The following is a 16,663-nucleotide window of genomic DNA, read 5'->3' on the forward strand; positions in this document are numbered from 1 at the left end:
AATATAATAATAATCATTATAATAACAATAATAACAGAGAGAGACAGAAGGATTAATATTTACATTAGAATTTGTCAACACTCTTATTCTCCCTGGGGCCAATGGCTGATTTCTACTGCTGACACTTCATAGTGCCATTTGGCCAATGTACAGAGTACAAATGCTAAGGCTGTCAAGTGATGCTGGATACCCTGAAGAGTTGTAGTGGGGGGCGGTAGGTGAGGGTCAAATAGGAATGCACTACATGAGCGGGAGAGGGGAGTCCACTTCTGGATAATAAATTATGGTAACTGAAATTAGATTTGCGTAAGCTTAACTTGGGATGGTGGTAGTCAATTTTTAGTCATAATTTATTGTAATAATAATGCCAGATACGAGATTGTCCAACAGCTGCTGCTCATTATGTAACACATTTATAAACGAAACTAAGAGCAATTTGTTTACATTAGATTCGTATATTACATGGTTTGGTTACATAAGGAGAACTAGGACATATGGAAAAATTTGTGTACAAAGGGAGAACAGTGCCCCCATTTTGCCAGAACATGCACTGCTACTCTACTTGTGTGATCACATAAAACACACATTTTTTTTCTGAAGGCAGATTCCCTGCATTCCGACTGTTACATGCTTGAGACATCAGTGTTCACGACTTAATGCCTCTGCGAGTATCAATGTAGAATATACTATATCAGTGCAAACAGCATGATTACAAGTGTCAGATTTTAACTTTTGTCATGCTAGTATTTTTATATAATCATCCTCATGATAACGTGTTTTACGTTTAATGCTCACATAGAATGTAAGAGGAGGTCTCCATCAACCTAATCAGTGATGATTATGCTGTTTGGAGACAATTACCTTAAGAGCTTGTAACACCCTACCTCTAAAGCTGTACTGATTTAGTTTGCTTGTGTTTTATTTAATGTTACATCATTGAGCTTCTGTAAATGTGTTTGTTTGAATCGATAACATAAAATTGTTTACTCCTTTCATTGTAAGAACTTGGATGTCATGATATGATTCTGTGCAATGTAGTGTATCTGTCATTTAAATTCTTTGACCCATTTGGAGGGAACAAAACTTTCTGTATATAATTGTAATTTTGTGTGAATAATTTGTGGTAGAAATGTCAATATGCGCAAATGTTCTGTTTTATTTATTGTATTTGTTTGCTGTTATGTAAACTGCTGATCCTCATTTAGGGTTCTTAGTTAGTTTGTATGTAAAAGGAGTAGTGGTTCCCCTCGGGAACGAAACTGTGTAGTGCCCGCAAATTGTGGTTGGCCCATGTAGAAAAGGTGGAACAAGAGTCAGTCGGGGATGAGGTACCAATCGGGGACGAGCTATCAAACTGTGCACTGCCATGTAAATGTTACATATTGTGCTGGTCCCGAGAGAGGCTTTTTCTGCTACTTTCCAATGCCTCGGATGGATGGATAAATAGCTGAAACTATTCTGGAATTTGTATGTGTCATCGCCACCAAGAAATGACAGAGTCGAGCAATTCTACCTGCAATTTCAACTACCAACATGCAATCGCTACCACATTGCGTAATCACTGTAATGGAGCACTATAGTAATGTACAGTGAAGGATCAGCTAAATGGATGTGTTACTGTGCTCAAATATAAGGTAATTTATAACTGAATTTATGTACCTACCTTGATTTTTCTCCTTATCATAATACCTGTCAGGTTCCTCTCCGTTTGAACTAAAGTGATTTCCGAGTCTCCTTACTGAAAGAACATTAAAGTCCAGTGTTTTGCTAATTGATGTCTCTTGAACATAGTTAAATGAAAGTAAAAGTTAATGTGACAAGAGAGTGAGTTACAGTTAATGATGCTTGCCGAAAATAATTTTCCTAGTAAAACTGCTTATTAATGTATTGTTGCCAACTTCAAATTAAAAGTTCTTAAGACTGAGGCTTATAAAGTTTTGCTTTGTAAATGGTCTCATTACTGCCTGTTGTAAATCACAGAAGGTGAGTCAGTATCTTACATATATGTTAATTTTGCCTCTCAATGTAGTAAGAGTGGAAAACTGCAGTATGAAACGTTATATACTCATGTTTGCTAAGTGTTTGTCTCTCTTGTGTAGTAGAAGTGCATATGAATAGTATACCAGTATCCACAGTTGGTCTATTGTGTTAATGCTCGGTAACAAGCAACGGAAAGACCATTAATTATGAAAACCATAATTTCTTTATTGAAATGATAGTGAGAAGCAACCTGTTAGTGGATTCCAATTAACTTTCATTTTAAATAGTTAAGTATTTAACTGAGAGAGACTTAACTTATATCCAATTAATGATTCTGCAGTGAATAGTAATCATAACGTTATAAAGACCATCCAGTTTGTGTAAGCCCTGAAAGTAATAGTGTGTTTCGGTATCTGTTATAATTTTGCAAATAGTTTGTGCTGCTCCAGTTATTAGCTTCAATCTTAAAACATACGTATGTGTCAAGAGTTCACTACACTCGCGTGTGACAAAGTATAGGTTGTGTTTATCCATTAAGGTTACTAATAACAGTTTTCTTGAACGAGAATGTTTATCATTCTCTTGCCTAGTTAGGCTGGCGACCGTTTTCTTTACCCGTTAAACAGTGCAGATAGGCAAAATTTTGTTTGTTACTGTTCAAATATTTCCGTAAATCTGACATTCACTTCCGATAAGCCACCTCCGTTGGGTACAACACGGTCAACACAACGAAATTTCTCTCAGAGGGTAACACTGCTCTGTTGCGTTATACTATAATTGCTTTAATAAGATTTTTTTATTTCACAACGTGCTTTAAGGTTATGGTACAGCAGTAGCGGACGGAAGTGTTATAAGCTCAATTTGACTTCCGAGTGCTTTATGAAATTTGCTTATTTATGAGTTCCACAATGATGTGGCAATGTTTGAAAACTTCTCCTGTTAAGTGCTATCCAGAACTTTATTGTTCAAATAGGTACTGATATTTAACTAACTTTAAGGAGTTTTTGGAATGGCTTTTATTGTTCCCATGTAGTTGATACAAATATAATTTCCTTTGACATTTGGAGTGTCAGGATATAAGCAATATCAATTAATTATGTGCTATTTAGTTTCTTTTTAGCACTTATTTTTATTCTCACCATTTCATCTGTTCTGCTCTCTTGCGTAAGTTACCAGTTTAGTGTAGGTTTTTCTGTTATCTCTGTGCTGTGCTACCCTTTAAATTTGATACAACATTTGCATAACTAATAGAGGAATCGCGCAGTCTGCTAGCTTGCTCGTATAAGAAGTCTTTTACCTATATCACAGGCTGGTATGCGAGCAGCTATACAGTCGTTATTTGAATGGGAAGTTTAGCGTGTACTCACAACGTAACTGCCAAGATTGCTGACACAATGGGCTGCTGTGAGCACGGATGTGCTGGTGATAATGGAGCCTCCACAGTTGTGCCTCTTGATGAACATTCCCCCTATCTTCAGCGATACCAGATACGGAAATTCACCTGCAAAATTGGTGAATAGTTAATGTAAAAAGACGATTGCAGTAGGGCCGATGTAGACAATGTGCTAAGCTACTGTTGTAGAACAGACAGAGGGAATTTATAAACTCATTTCAATTAACTAAATTAGGAGAATAACAGTCTAGTGAAAAACCACTGGTTAACTTCTTTTATACTTTTCTTGTGTTTTTATTAACATTATGCCTTAAGTCATTCCTTATAAGTTACGATTTAAAATTTTCGTCGCCAGTTTGTTTATTTGTAACTCTCTGGGTATTTATGTCCATAATTTCTTTTTATGTACCTTTGAAAGATTCCCGTGTAACCTCCTTGCCTAGGGACGCCAGATGAAAGCTGATGTCGTCAAGCCCTGAATGAAAATTGCGTAACGGATAATTGGGGAGGGAAGCTTGAGTGCGCTACCTAGAGAGCGTGACCTTTCTGTACGATACTAGGCAAGGGGCTGAAGGGCTTACACGCTGATGTGTGGGTGCCTGCATTCTATATATTTCACTTTCAATGAATTTCTTTAACTTGACGTCTTGGTGATTTTTAAGATACGTTAAAGACTGATGACAATTGGTTACCTATTTATTTTAAACATTATCACTCGACTTTACAGCGATTGCAGCAATTGTTACAGTTTACAGATATTACAATTTTACAACTTATACCTCGGGTATACTATATACTAATCTGCACGCACATTTCTACGGGCAAGACGGAATTGCATTGAACAAATGTGCACCACCAAAGTCTCCCAATATTTTACGTGGGACATCCACTATGTGAGGAGGATAACCGGCAAACTGGGGACCAGATACATTAACACAGGGGGTCAAATTTCAGAAATTAAACAAGAACATCACTTCCTTACAGAATCCAAAGCTGGCAATAAAAGAATTAGTACAAATACTCAAATACCTCTCTTCTATGCGTGAACATTGAGACAGACGAACTGAGGGCACATCTGCTCACTTATCCGTCTTCTGTAACCCTTTACGAATATGGCGGGCACTCGGAGGTCTTCCTGGGCCCCGGTGGAGAGGATGGTCGAACCACTTGGCCGTGACCAACCTCTCCACCCTAAATCTTGTGACACTGGAACGCCTTTGACTTTTATCTGCCTGTGATGTCTCTCTGATACCCTACCCAGGAGTAAGGTTGGCATTACTATTCTACAGAACTACTTCCAAATTAAAATTTGGCCACGCCTTACGGAAAGGTGTGAGGAGGATTAGAGAAGATCAATGTGCAGATTCACAGTCACGTACAAGAAATACATAATACACGTCACATATAAATACGTATTATGAAGCCTGGCGCATTTCTTTCCACCCGTCCACATGGGTTCTGTTACACCCGCAGCCGGCAGCGTCGTGCAATAAAATTGGCGGCAGAGCAGCCTCTGTTTGTGTTTCTCGATGCGAGCGAGCAGCGAAACCTGCTGCTTACAGCTCGGAAACTACTGTACCGTTTCACCTTGAAGAAATATAGCAGCCTGCCACTTTATGTATTGCCAAGACGGGTTTCCGGATTTCACTCACCTCCAACTGGCGCAATACTCGAAGGTGACAAAAGTCATCGGATAGCGATAAGCACATATTCAGATGGCGGTAGCATCGCTTCCACGAGGTAAAAAAGGTCAGTGCATTGGCGGACTTGTCATTTGTATTAGGATGATTCACGTAAAAAATTTTCTGATTTTTTTATTAACAGATTTTGAACGCGGAACGGTGGTTGGGGCAAGACGCACGGAGCATTCAATTCCGAAAATCGTTAGGGAATTCAGTATTCCGAGATCGACGATGTGAAAAGTATGTAATTTTCAGCCATTAGCTCTCACTTCGGACAACGAAGTGGCCGACAGCCTTCGGTTAACCTCAGAGTTGTCAATGCTAATAGAAAAGCAAAACTGGGTGAAGTGACTTCAGATATCATTGTGGGACGTACGGCGAAATCTAGTGTTACTGGGCTATGGCAGCAGACAACCGACGCGAGTACCTTTGCTAGCACCATGACATCGATTGCTGCCGCTCTGCTGGGCTCGTAACCATAGCGGTTGGACCCTAGACAACTAGAAAAAATTGATCTAGTCAGATGAGGCCAGATTTCCGTTGGTAACACAGCTCAAAAGTTGGGTTCGAGTTTGGCACAGATCCCACGAAGCCTTTGACCCAAGTTGTCAACAAGGCACTGTGCAAGCTGGTTATGGCTCCACATTGGAATGGACCGTGTTTACAGGCAACACTGGTCTAACTGAAACGATCACTGACTGGAAATGGCTATGGTGGGCTACTTGGGTACCATTTTCCGACATTCATGGATTTCCCAAACAACGACAAATTTTATGGATGAAAATGCGCTATGTTTCTGGTCCACAATTGTTCGGGACTGGTTTGAAGAACTTTCTGGACATATCGAACAAATGATTTGGCCACCCGTATTGCCCGATATGAATCCCTCGAACATTTATGGGACGTCGTGCACAAAATCCTGCACCGGCAACACTTCCGCAACAGCTGTAGAGGCAGCGTGGTTCAGTGTTCCTGCAGGTGACCTCCAGATATTTCCTGAATCAATGCCGCGTAGAGTTCCTGCAATAAGCGGGGCAAAAGGAGGTCCGACATGTTATTAGTAGGTACCTCATGACTTTTGTCATTTCTGTGTAGATTTATAGCTTCATCGTCACTATAATTTCCTGTACTGAATTTTGAAAGTTGCAACTGCCTTGCGCAAACTAACAATTTACGGTTTTCATGTTTATCAAGTTGTATGTTGATATTTAAATAATAGTAGGGTTCCCTTACTTTTATTCTGTAACTTTTAGTTCCCATTTTCGCAATTGTATGCACGGCAATCAGTTTTTTAGCTTCCCTGATTCACTGATGTAGGCCAGCGTTCACATTGCGGGTTACTTATGAGTGTGTTTATTGTACCTACAAACAAGTGAGGTTCCAGTTTATTATGCATTCTGAAACTGGTCCTGAAGTAATTTTTGTTTATGGACTTAATATTGCAAACTTTAAAAAAATGATACATGCCTCTGTGCGACTAAAAATGAATAGTTTACTTTAAGGGTCGGAAGTTGCTTGTTCATTTGGCAGATTCATTACTTTCAGTTATAATTTGCTTTTAGCAGGTCGTGATAACTGTATTTATTCTATTTTATGAAAGTATGCTGTAATCAGTGTACATTGACCGTAAGAATGCCATGGAATTTTCCGTAACACGCTTCACAAAGGGTACTTTACGCCCAACCGAAAAAAAATAAAAAGTAAATAATAACGCTTAAATTGTTGTTGAATTACATTAACAACATACTTTTTAATGAGTTACTGATGTTCAGGTAGGGTCCAGGACCTGAAAATACTATTTAGCACACTCTTAGCAATATCAGTGCACTTTCAGTAACGTGATGTCGCGAGTACCCACAAAAAATATCAGAAAATGTAAATTTAGTTCATTGTTATTGACTTTTACACCCTACTTTGTAAAAAAGATACTAATGTGTAAATTAGTCTCTGAAACTCGAAATACTATACGACATTCACTGGGGAAACTGACATCTGCTGCTGAGACTTAAATCTTTGGGTTACGTTTAACTGAAAGATTTAAAACATGTATGGACTGTGGTACAAGCCGTCATTAAAACAATAAATATATTTTTTCAAAAATTTAAAATATCAAGTAACTGAGTAAATTAAATTTATTTCAAACGGTGGGCATAAAGCACCCCCCACCCCCCTTGCGAGGATTAATCGATATGAGTACTGCAGCAAACTCTTTACATCCTTACTGTAGCCATTCTCCCTACACCTCTGATGAGTCAGCTTGTTTTCCGACGAATAGGATTCGTTCCCTGGTGTCATACCACTTGTTTCTGCTCAATTTAAAGACAACTCGCCACTCTCTGCTCTGATTCTAGCCTATCCTGTCTTCTGAAAGTCGGTTATTCTGGTCTGTTATGATGTTAAGAGGAAGACTATTTTTGTCTTGTCCACGCCGTTGAGCATATACTACAGTGTACAAAGAATTGGGTGAGACTATTTCAATTGTGAGAGGCGAGGTTAGACTGGCATTGCTAACGTGTTAGCTGCAATTAATTCATGGGCAAGGGCTGGGCCGTGTTCTTAAGCGTAGCAAAATGGATGCTCATAGGCTGCATAAATGAAGCGGAATAGTAGCTGTAAATAGCCCAGTATATTTTCTTTCCTAGTCTTCGTGTTGGTAACTGAAGGTTTCTACTATCAGCCAAAGTACAAAATAATTTTCTGCTTGTTAAAGCATTACGAGATGCAAACTTTATGTTCCGTTTGTCTGCCGAGAGTACAAATGTCGTATTTGTGGGTCTGAATGACTTTGCTAATTTGGAAATTTACTTGCCTGTGAGCTAAGGTATTATTTCAAAATAACTACCCATTCTTTATAAGTCAATTCTTGGGATCTATATCATGTCACAAAGGTGGACTGGCACTCACCAGTTGACCTGCCATTAAGATGTATTGGTAAAAAGTGACTTTTCTCCGCGTGCTATTATATTTCAGGTGTTAATAAAGGTAGACCAATGTGTTGATTGTTGGTTGTAGGACATGAAGCTGTATAATCCTGTTCAGTACAATGGTGTTAATTAGGAACTATACTCAGGTTTCAGGTACTTATCCAGATGATGTAACACATTCTTTTCATGCCATATCTATGTTTACAAAATGAGAAGACAGCTTTAGGCACAGCTAAAGACTGTAGACACTGTTAAGTTTGGTTCACCACTTTCGCAAACCAGTACAAACTGTCGTATATTCAAATTAGACGTTTATTAATTATGCGTTACTATGAAAGTACGTATGTGATTTTACAAGAAATGGTTCAAATGGCTCTGAGCACTAGGGGACTTACCATCTATGGTCATCAGTCCCCTAGAACTTAGAACTACTTAAACCTAACTAAGGATATCACACATCACCCAGACATCACGAGGCAGAGAAAATATAAGACATGGAACGGATACACTTTGCATAGGTTGAATGTTTCTGGGTTTAATTATCACTGCTTGTGGGATTTGTTATTGCTTTTTACTCATACACACTGCTGTAAGCGTGCCTGAGGAGTCTCCGTATCTCTCTTGACTTAGTACAATTGGAGAATTAAGCAGGTGACTATTTTGATTGGCACCTATCTGCAAAAGAGCAGCTGAACTTCAATTAGCGGGGTCAACAGCGCATGACCTAATTAAAAAAAGATTAGAAAATGAAAGGAATGAGAAAGCTGTTCGCGAATGTATTATCTAACAGTTGATATGGGCTAGCGAGACGCAGCGTTGTGTGCTTTGTTGACGCTATTTGCAAACGGCATCTCTCGCGCAAGAGAGTATTTTATGATGAATATGCGATGTATCGCAGTTCCACAAAAGTGAAGTTATTTTATGGTCTAAGGTAAATTTTCGCCACGTGCAAGGGTTGAACAAGAATCTGCCTCATGTTACGATACAGGCAAGGATGTCGTCACTTTACCTGTTCCACCGATATTTTTCAAAAAGTTGAGTAATATATATTCTGCTTTCGACAGGTTGAAAACGTGGTTAATACCTCAGCCCAAAGACAATCATGGATCACCGGTAATTACAGCAGGGCGGAGTTCCAACATACACCGAGCGAGGTGTCGCAATGGCTAGCACACTGGACTCGTATTCGGCAGGACGACGGTTCAATCCCACGTCCGGCCATCCTGATTTAGGTTTTCCGTTATTTCCCTAAATCGCTCCAGGCAAACTCCAGGATGTTTCCTTTAAAAGGGCAAGGCCGACTTCCTTCCCCGCCCTGCCCTAATCCGATGAGAGCGATGACCTCCCTCCCCAAAGAACCCCCAAGTTCCAACATTGTCTGGTGTTCAGGCATGCGACTTTCTTGATTAACTGTTTCGAGGCCGTTGGACTGCGGGTGATTCAGCTGCAGCTCCAGGTCCAGAATGAGATTTTCACTCTGCAGCGGAGTGTGCGCTGATATGAAACTTCCTGGCAGATTAACTGTGTGCCCGACAGAGACTCGAACTCGGGACCTTTGCCTTTCGCGGCAAGTGCTCTACCATCTGAGCTAACGAAGCACGACTCACGCCCGGTCCTTACAGCTTTACTTCTGCCAGTATCTCGTCTCCTACCTTCCAAACTTTACAGAAGCTCTCCTGCGAACCCTGCAGGACTAGCACTCCTGAAAGAAAGGGTATCGCGGAGTCATGGTTTAGCCACAGCGTGGGGGATGTTTCATATCAGCGCACACTCCGCTGCAGAGTGAAAATCTCATGCTGGAAACATCCCCCAGGCTGTGGCTAAGCCATGTCTCCGCAATATCCTTTCCTTCAGGAGTGCTAGTCCGCAGGGTTCGCAGGAGAGCTTCTGTAAAGATTGGAAGGTAGGAGACGATATACTGGAAGAAGCAAAGCTGTGAGGACCGGGCGTGAGTCGTGCTTCGGTACTCAGATGGCAGAGCACTTGTCCGCGAAAGGCAAAGGTCCCGATTTCGAGTCTCTGTCGGACACAGAGTTTTAATCTGTCAGGAAGTTTCGACTCCAGGTCCATTGAAATCGCCACCACGAACTCGGGACTTAACACTCAAGACAACTCATAAAGGCGAGTAATCAAGTCTCTTACAGCTTACCGTCAGTACATGACCACTGCTGAATTGCAAAAAAATGTTGAGGAAATCATTGGAAGCATGGCACCTACGATATTCTGCAAGATCTCAATCAGGACATGAAGACGAATAGATCTCTGTGTAGGGCGGGTTGGGGCACATACTGTTCCAACGAATACATAAATTGGTATGTATATACACTACACAATATGCTGTTTTGGTGTAGAGGTACGTCTTCTTCTTGGAGACACTTTTTATAGACATTTTTCTTAGATTAACTATATAAAAATGCAATGTTAGCAATTAAATTTACTGGTCACCTACTGAGTGAAGTAGTAACTGGCTAGCATAGACAAAATTATGACTAAATGAAGCTAAATGTTACAAAAGTGATAAGAGATTTCTGAAATATAAGAAGTACTATTATATGTTTTACATATATTTACTAGGCTGACAACTGGAATAAGATTTACGAATGAATAAAGCAAATAATAAATGACTTAAATTATAAGTTACTAAATTTTCAATGGGGAGAACATAAATTATTATCTTTTATTTCTTATTATACTCTTTTCTAGGACTGCACCTGAGGTCTGAAAATTTCTTAAAAACATTTTGCTCGGAAACTTTGTGAGATCATGCTGCTCTGCATCGGAATATAAGTGCGTCAGTGAATGTATGCATGCTACGCATGTAGATATATAAGCGAAAAAAGAGCTACAAACCGAAAAAAAGCAAACGCACCTCACTATTAACTAAACATAAACATACAACTTGGCTCGGTAAACGAATTGCTATTTGGCACAGAGTAGCTTCCTTTTCGCAGGGAGTGCCCTTAGACCTCCCCATTTCCCCCCTTCCTCCTCACTGCCTACTACCCCTCCTTCATCACAACTAAGCTTTACTAGTACCCCTTTCGTTCTTGCTGAAGTTCACAGAACGGAAGCTAAGCTGCGTAATTTGCCGGAATAGCGCTCCTGAAAGAAGGGCTATTATTGAGAAATGGGATACGCACAACATAATGCATTTATTTCTTCATTTAACCTGATGTGATAAGAGCCAATACGTCCTCTCTTACATCGACCCAGGGTTTGGAACGTACAGTTTAGGAGGCGGAGCTAAGTGTTTCACGTCCCGTCGACGGCAAGGTCATAAGGGTCAGAGCACAAGCTCAAATTGGAGAAATAAGGGAAGGAAATCTGCCGTGTTCTTTCTAAGGATCAATCCCGGCGTTTACTTGAAGTGATTTAGAGAAATAACGGAAAAACTACACCAGAATGGCTGAATGCGGGTTTGAACCGTTGTCCTCTGGAAAGAACGGCCAGTGTATTAACCACTGCGCCACCTCACTCGATCACACATACAGTAGGTTGCCTATTACATCACAGTTACCTAAGAAATAACAGTTTTGACGTAACAACTAGTGTTAAGGTGATTTTAGTGTCTGAAGTGGTAGTGTGAGTAAATTATACTGTCTATGAACTAAGAAAGTTAATGCCGGAATTGCTAGCACTACTGCAGCTGCAGCGACTAATAGTGAAATCGATGATAATAATAATAATAATAATAATAATAATAACAATAACTGTGACTCTGATCAAATTAATGATAGTGTCACATATAAGAAATGTGTATTTGTCTACAAAACATGTTTTCCGATATAGCGAGTTCTGTGAAAAGAAAATTTAAGGACACTACGTGGGCTAAGAATACTAGAAATGAGGGTCAACAGGTTGGATAGATGGGACGTACAAGGGTAACCAGTGCTTGGAGGGACAATGGTGATCTTATTGTTCATTTAGTAGATATGCCGTTACCTGTATTCTGAAGTTGTCCCAGAATCGTGTTCCTGCCACTGATAAGGTGAATGAATGCTAGAGTGGGACAGAATGGAGTTTTCTCTGATGGGAACGGGTGTATCTGCAGTGTTGTGTTCAGAAAAGAGCGTTAATGTCGGGGAGAGATATGAGGGACAATGTTCATTGATAAAACAGTAGAGAAGACAGAGGGTTTGGAAATCTCTGCGCTTGTTTGCACGCAGCTGTGCATGTAATGGTGAAATATGAAGAAAGAAGATCACAGATATAAGAACACAGGCGCTCATAACTAGTTCTAGGACACGTGAGGTTTCCTGAGAAAGACCTTCCAGGGTAATATCGCTGTAAACAATAATTGGAAGTATGAGTGTCTGTACACGGTTCTTTTTGAGCTCAAGAGAAAAGTGCTTTTCATGTTTCTGTAGAGCATTGAGAGATACCGATGCCTCCTTATGCATTATAATTACGTGCTCATTCCAACTTAGATTTTCATTTTTTATTACTCCTAAGCTCCTCGCTGAAGGAGAGAAGCTGATATCTGTCCCATTTAGGGTCAAAGGGCGTCCAGAGTGGCCGCGCCGTTAGAGGTTCCAAGTCACGGACTGCGCGGCCCCTCCCACCGGAGGTTCGAGTCCTCCCTCGGGCATGGGTGAGTGTGTGTTGTTCTTAGCATAATTAGGTTAAGTTAGTTTAAGTAATGAGTAAGTCTAGGGGCCGATGACCTAAGCAGTTTGGTCCCTTAGAAATTCACACGCATTTGAGCATTTTTTAGGGTTAAAGACGATAGGTATTCCCGATACTTTGGGCTAATGATCCTAGAACGTCCTTGCTTTTGGATGAGATTCAGTTTATCATTGTATCTTGCACTAATTTTGATAGTGCACACAATTCGATGTTGAGATTCTCTGTAGCTGCCTTCAGGTTTATGGGTTTTGCACTTATACACAAGTAATCAGAGCACTTGTGGTATTTCCAATAAGAGAAGGTTCGTGACACATAAAGACGTGCAATGAAAAGAGTATAGGACCTAATACCGACCATTGATTCTACCTGCCTCTATTGTGGCTTTGTGGTGCCGGACATGAAGCACTGCTGACGAGACGTCAAGTAGAGCACTGGGCGAGAAATTTTGGCTGCGTTAGTTATAATTCCCAATATTAATCCTAAATCTGCAGCGGGGTGTGTGCTGTTTCATAGATTCCTTACATACAGGGTGAAAAGTACTGAAACCGATAAACTCTGGGAGGTTGTAGGGGACAAATATTTTTCCCTAATGTCATTTTTTTCCCATGAGGAGTATTTAAACCGATAGAGGAAGATTTCTCTGGCGTCAAATTAATTAAACCAACAAACACTTTTCCATTTTTTATGACCAAGAGACAACACATTGACACAACCCAATTTCAATTACAGTAGATTTTGAAAAATGTCTCCATTGACACGTAAACAAAGGTTACGCCGTCGGATCATGTTCTATCTGGCACGGGCAAAAACCCCAGGAATATCCTTAATTCTTCCTGCTGCTGCCACTATCCTCTTCTGATGCTACAGGAGTTGCATAAACAAGGTTGAGCGTCTCTCCACACACAAAAAGTCCAGAGCGGACATATATGGAGATCGAGCAGGCCAAGGTAAAGGACCACCCCTGCCAATCCACGTTTCTGGGAACCGTCGGTCCAGGAATCGACGCATACGACGACTGAAATGTGCCGGCGCCCCGTCATGTTGGAACCACATGCGTTGTGGCAACGCTCTGGCGAGAAAATTGTAATGGTACCTGCCATTTAATAGCCTAGGTGGCAGATACGGCCCAGTTGAATAGTCCCCAACGACACCGATCCACACATTAACGAAGAACCTCACTGTGGCATGTGGGTTATCCTCAGTCCAAACATGCGAATTGTGCATGTTGAAGACTCCATCACGCCCGAATGTTGGTTCATCGGTAAACAACACAGAGAATGGAAATGTAGGATGCATTTCACACTGTTCCAGCTACCACTGCAAAAACTATGCTCTGGGTGGTAATCAAGTGGTTCCAGGTCGTGGACACGCTGTAAGTGAAATGGACGTAACAATTGCTCTAGAAGGACTGTTCTTACATTGGTCTGATTCGTCGCCATGTGACGTGCAATTGCACGAGTGCTGATTGAAGGATCCCTCTCCACATGCTGTAAGACAGCTTCCTCAAATTGCAGCGTTCCTACCGTGTGACGGCCTTTCTGTCCAGGTAATCTGCTAAATGACCCGGCCTCACGCAGACGTTGGTGCACAGCAGTAAATGTCGTATGATACGGCGATTAGAATATTGTTGTTCATAAATCCGCTGTGCAGCTCGTCCGTTGTGGTGCGCTACGTAATGCGCACCAACCACATCAGTGTACTCATTCCAGTCGTATCGCTCCATTAGTAAACAGAGACAATGCACTACTACACTGGTGGACAGCAGTTGCCTACAAATGAAGCGCGTAATACCCCCTCTAACAACTGAAGATCGTAATACGGCCTCTAACAACTGAACAGTGCAATACGACCTCTACCGGTTTAAATAATCCTCATAGGAAAAAATGACATTACGAAAAAATATTTGTTTTGATGCACCCTAAAACCTCCCAGAATTTGTCGGTTTTAATACTTTTCACCTTGTAGATTTCTTACTGAGTTATCCAGACACAGCTCACGAAGCGTCCTGATGTCTGCCGATAACTGTCTCATAACGGTAAGGCTCTGCGTTAGAGTTCTGTCTGGCACACAGTTTTGCTCTACCAGGAAGCGCACAACCCTCCGCACTGCTTCTGGGAACAACTGGGCAGTGTCAGCTACCTGAAGAGCTATCTCTAGCAGATGACGAATCGTTCGGACTATAACGAATCTTTTGAGTGCATCAGAAGGGTGTACTCACCCCTCGTTGCGTCGTGGCCGCCGTAGATCCGGCCTGCAGCGACGCCCTGCCCCCTGGCGGGACCAGTGTGTGCAACACGGAGAACCGGCAGCGAGGCTCCTGCAGTGCAACAACACATTTCGTTAGAGCCGATGCAGCCTCAATATGTATTTTGCGATAAAAAAAAAAATACCTGCTGGCACCCACCCAGTACACAGGCGGCAGAGGCGAGAAACACGAACACACGCAATCGCAGCATACTGCAAGAGCTGGAAGGTTCTGCTCTCTCACTGCTAAAAAGGAACAAGCGGAGTTGGAGAACCGTGGCCGTCTCAGTAAGTAAAGCCAGCCGACGTCGAAAATTATCTGTGTATCAGCGTATCACTGATAACGAGTCGACGAGATATTCAGATCGTGATTTGACACAATCTCATAAGTAGCTAACTCACCGGACAGTAATATCACGGGCTGCTCTTGAAGTGTGGTTCTATACTGCATGTTTCTGTGCTTGACGTACGAGGTGCGACAATAAAGTAATGAGACTGATTTTCTTTGCAAGGCGTGCCAAACCTGCAGGCTTGCATAGGCGCAATACCTTTGACCTTGGTCTATAAGCTGCTTCTAATCCAAGCAGCACATCGATGTAAGTGCTCAGTCGTGATTTGTGCTGTAGTAAGTTAACACCTGTTTGTGTCTCTCTTCACGAAAATGGAACCGCATAATAATGCTCACGGTTTTCCATTTATTTTTGTGTTACATTGGGAGAAAACGTGACGATTACTTATGGTAAGCTTCAGAAGGTTTTTGGAGAGGAGGTTATGTCAAGAGCTCAAGGTTTTCGTTGGCATAAAATGTTTAGTGAAGGCAGAACGAAAGTTGAAGATGAAGACCGCAGTGGACGACCATCAACCTCACAGATGGATGTCAACTTGACCAGAGTGCGTGAACTTGTAGGATCTGATCGAAGATTATCCATGGAAATGATTGCAGAAGAACTGAACATCAATCGAGAAATGGTTCGTCTAATAACAACTGAAGATCTTGGTATGAGAAAGATTTGTGCAAAAATAGTCCCCTAACATCTTACACCACAACAGTGAGAAACAGAGAAAAATGTGGCAGCCGATCCGTTAGAGCAAACGGAAGTAAGTCCCGAATTGTTGAGCCGTGTTATCACTGGTGATGAAAGTTGGTTTTCAGTAGGATCCAAAGACAAAACGCCAAAGTTCGCAATGGTGCTCAAAGGGATCACACTGACCAAAGAAAGCTCGCATGTGAGAGTAAAAAGTGAAATCTATGGTTGTGTGCTTCTTTGATTACCAGGGAATTGTTCGTATAGAGTGAGTGACTCCTGGACAAACAGTTAACCAATATTATTATAAAGAAATTTTAGACAGACTTCGTAAAAGAGTTCTTCGTGTCCGTGCCAACATTGCTGATAATTGGATTCTTCATCACGATAATGCGCCATTCCATGCTGGTCCGTCAGTACAGCAATTTTTAACCTCAAAACAAATTTCAATACTACCAAAGACATCTTATTCACCAGACATTGCTCCGTGCGACTGTTTTATATTTCCAAGAGCCAAAACGACGGTCAAGGGACACCATTTTCAAACAAAGGAAGATGTCCAAAAAGCTGTGAGGGGGGTCTTGGAGTATATTACAGAAATGTTACCATCAGTGGCAGAGGTGCTGGGAAAAGTGTGTGCAATCAGAAGGGGACTACTTTGAAGGAGACAACACTAAACTTGACTAAAAGGTTAAGCAACACTTTTCTTCACATCAGTCTCATTACTTTATTTTGCCCCTCGTATAGAGAAGGTTGAATGTTCGCTGAATGCGGTGGCGTTTCATAGCA

At 41.3% G+C, this 16,663-nt stretch overlaps 1 protein-coding gene across 1 annotated transcript in view; it reads right to left on the reverse strand.

The window, feature by feature from the left end:
* Window positions 1-15,129, reverse strand: part of LOC126336189 (trypsin-1-like) — a 38,966-nt gene extending 23,837 nt beyond the window's left edge. Inside the window, exons 1-3 of the mRNA XM_049999696.1 lie at window positions 15,010-15,129; window positions 14,824-14,922; window positions 3,348-3,481 (exon numbers count right to left, since the gene is read on the reverse strand). Of these exons, the coding sequence (XP_049855653.1) occupies window positions 3,348-3,481; window positions 14,824-14,922; window positions 15,010-15,061 (285 nt within the window). The 5' untranslated portion in view covers window positions 15,062-15,129. The remainder of the gene's footprint in view (window positions 1-3,347; window positions 3,482-14,823; window positions 14,923-15,009) is intronic.
* Between the last annotated feature and the right edge of the window lie 1,534 nt (window positions 15,130-16,663).

Source organism: Schistocerca gregaria, chromosome 2, assembly GCF_023897955.1.
Source record: "Schistocerca gregaria isolate iqSchGreg1 chromosome 2, iqSchGreg1.2, whole genome shotgun sequence".
Classification (NCBI taxonomy): Eukaryota; Metazoa; Arthropoda; class Insecta; order Orthoptera; family Acrididae; genus Schistocerca; species Schistocerca gregaria.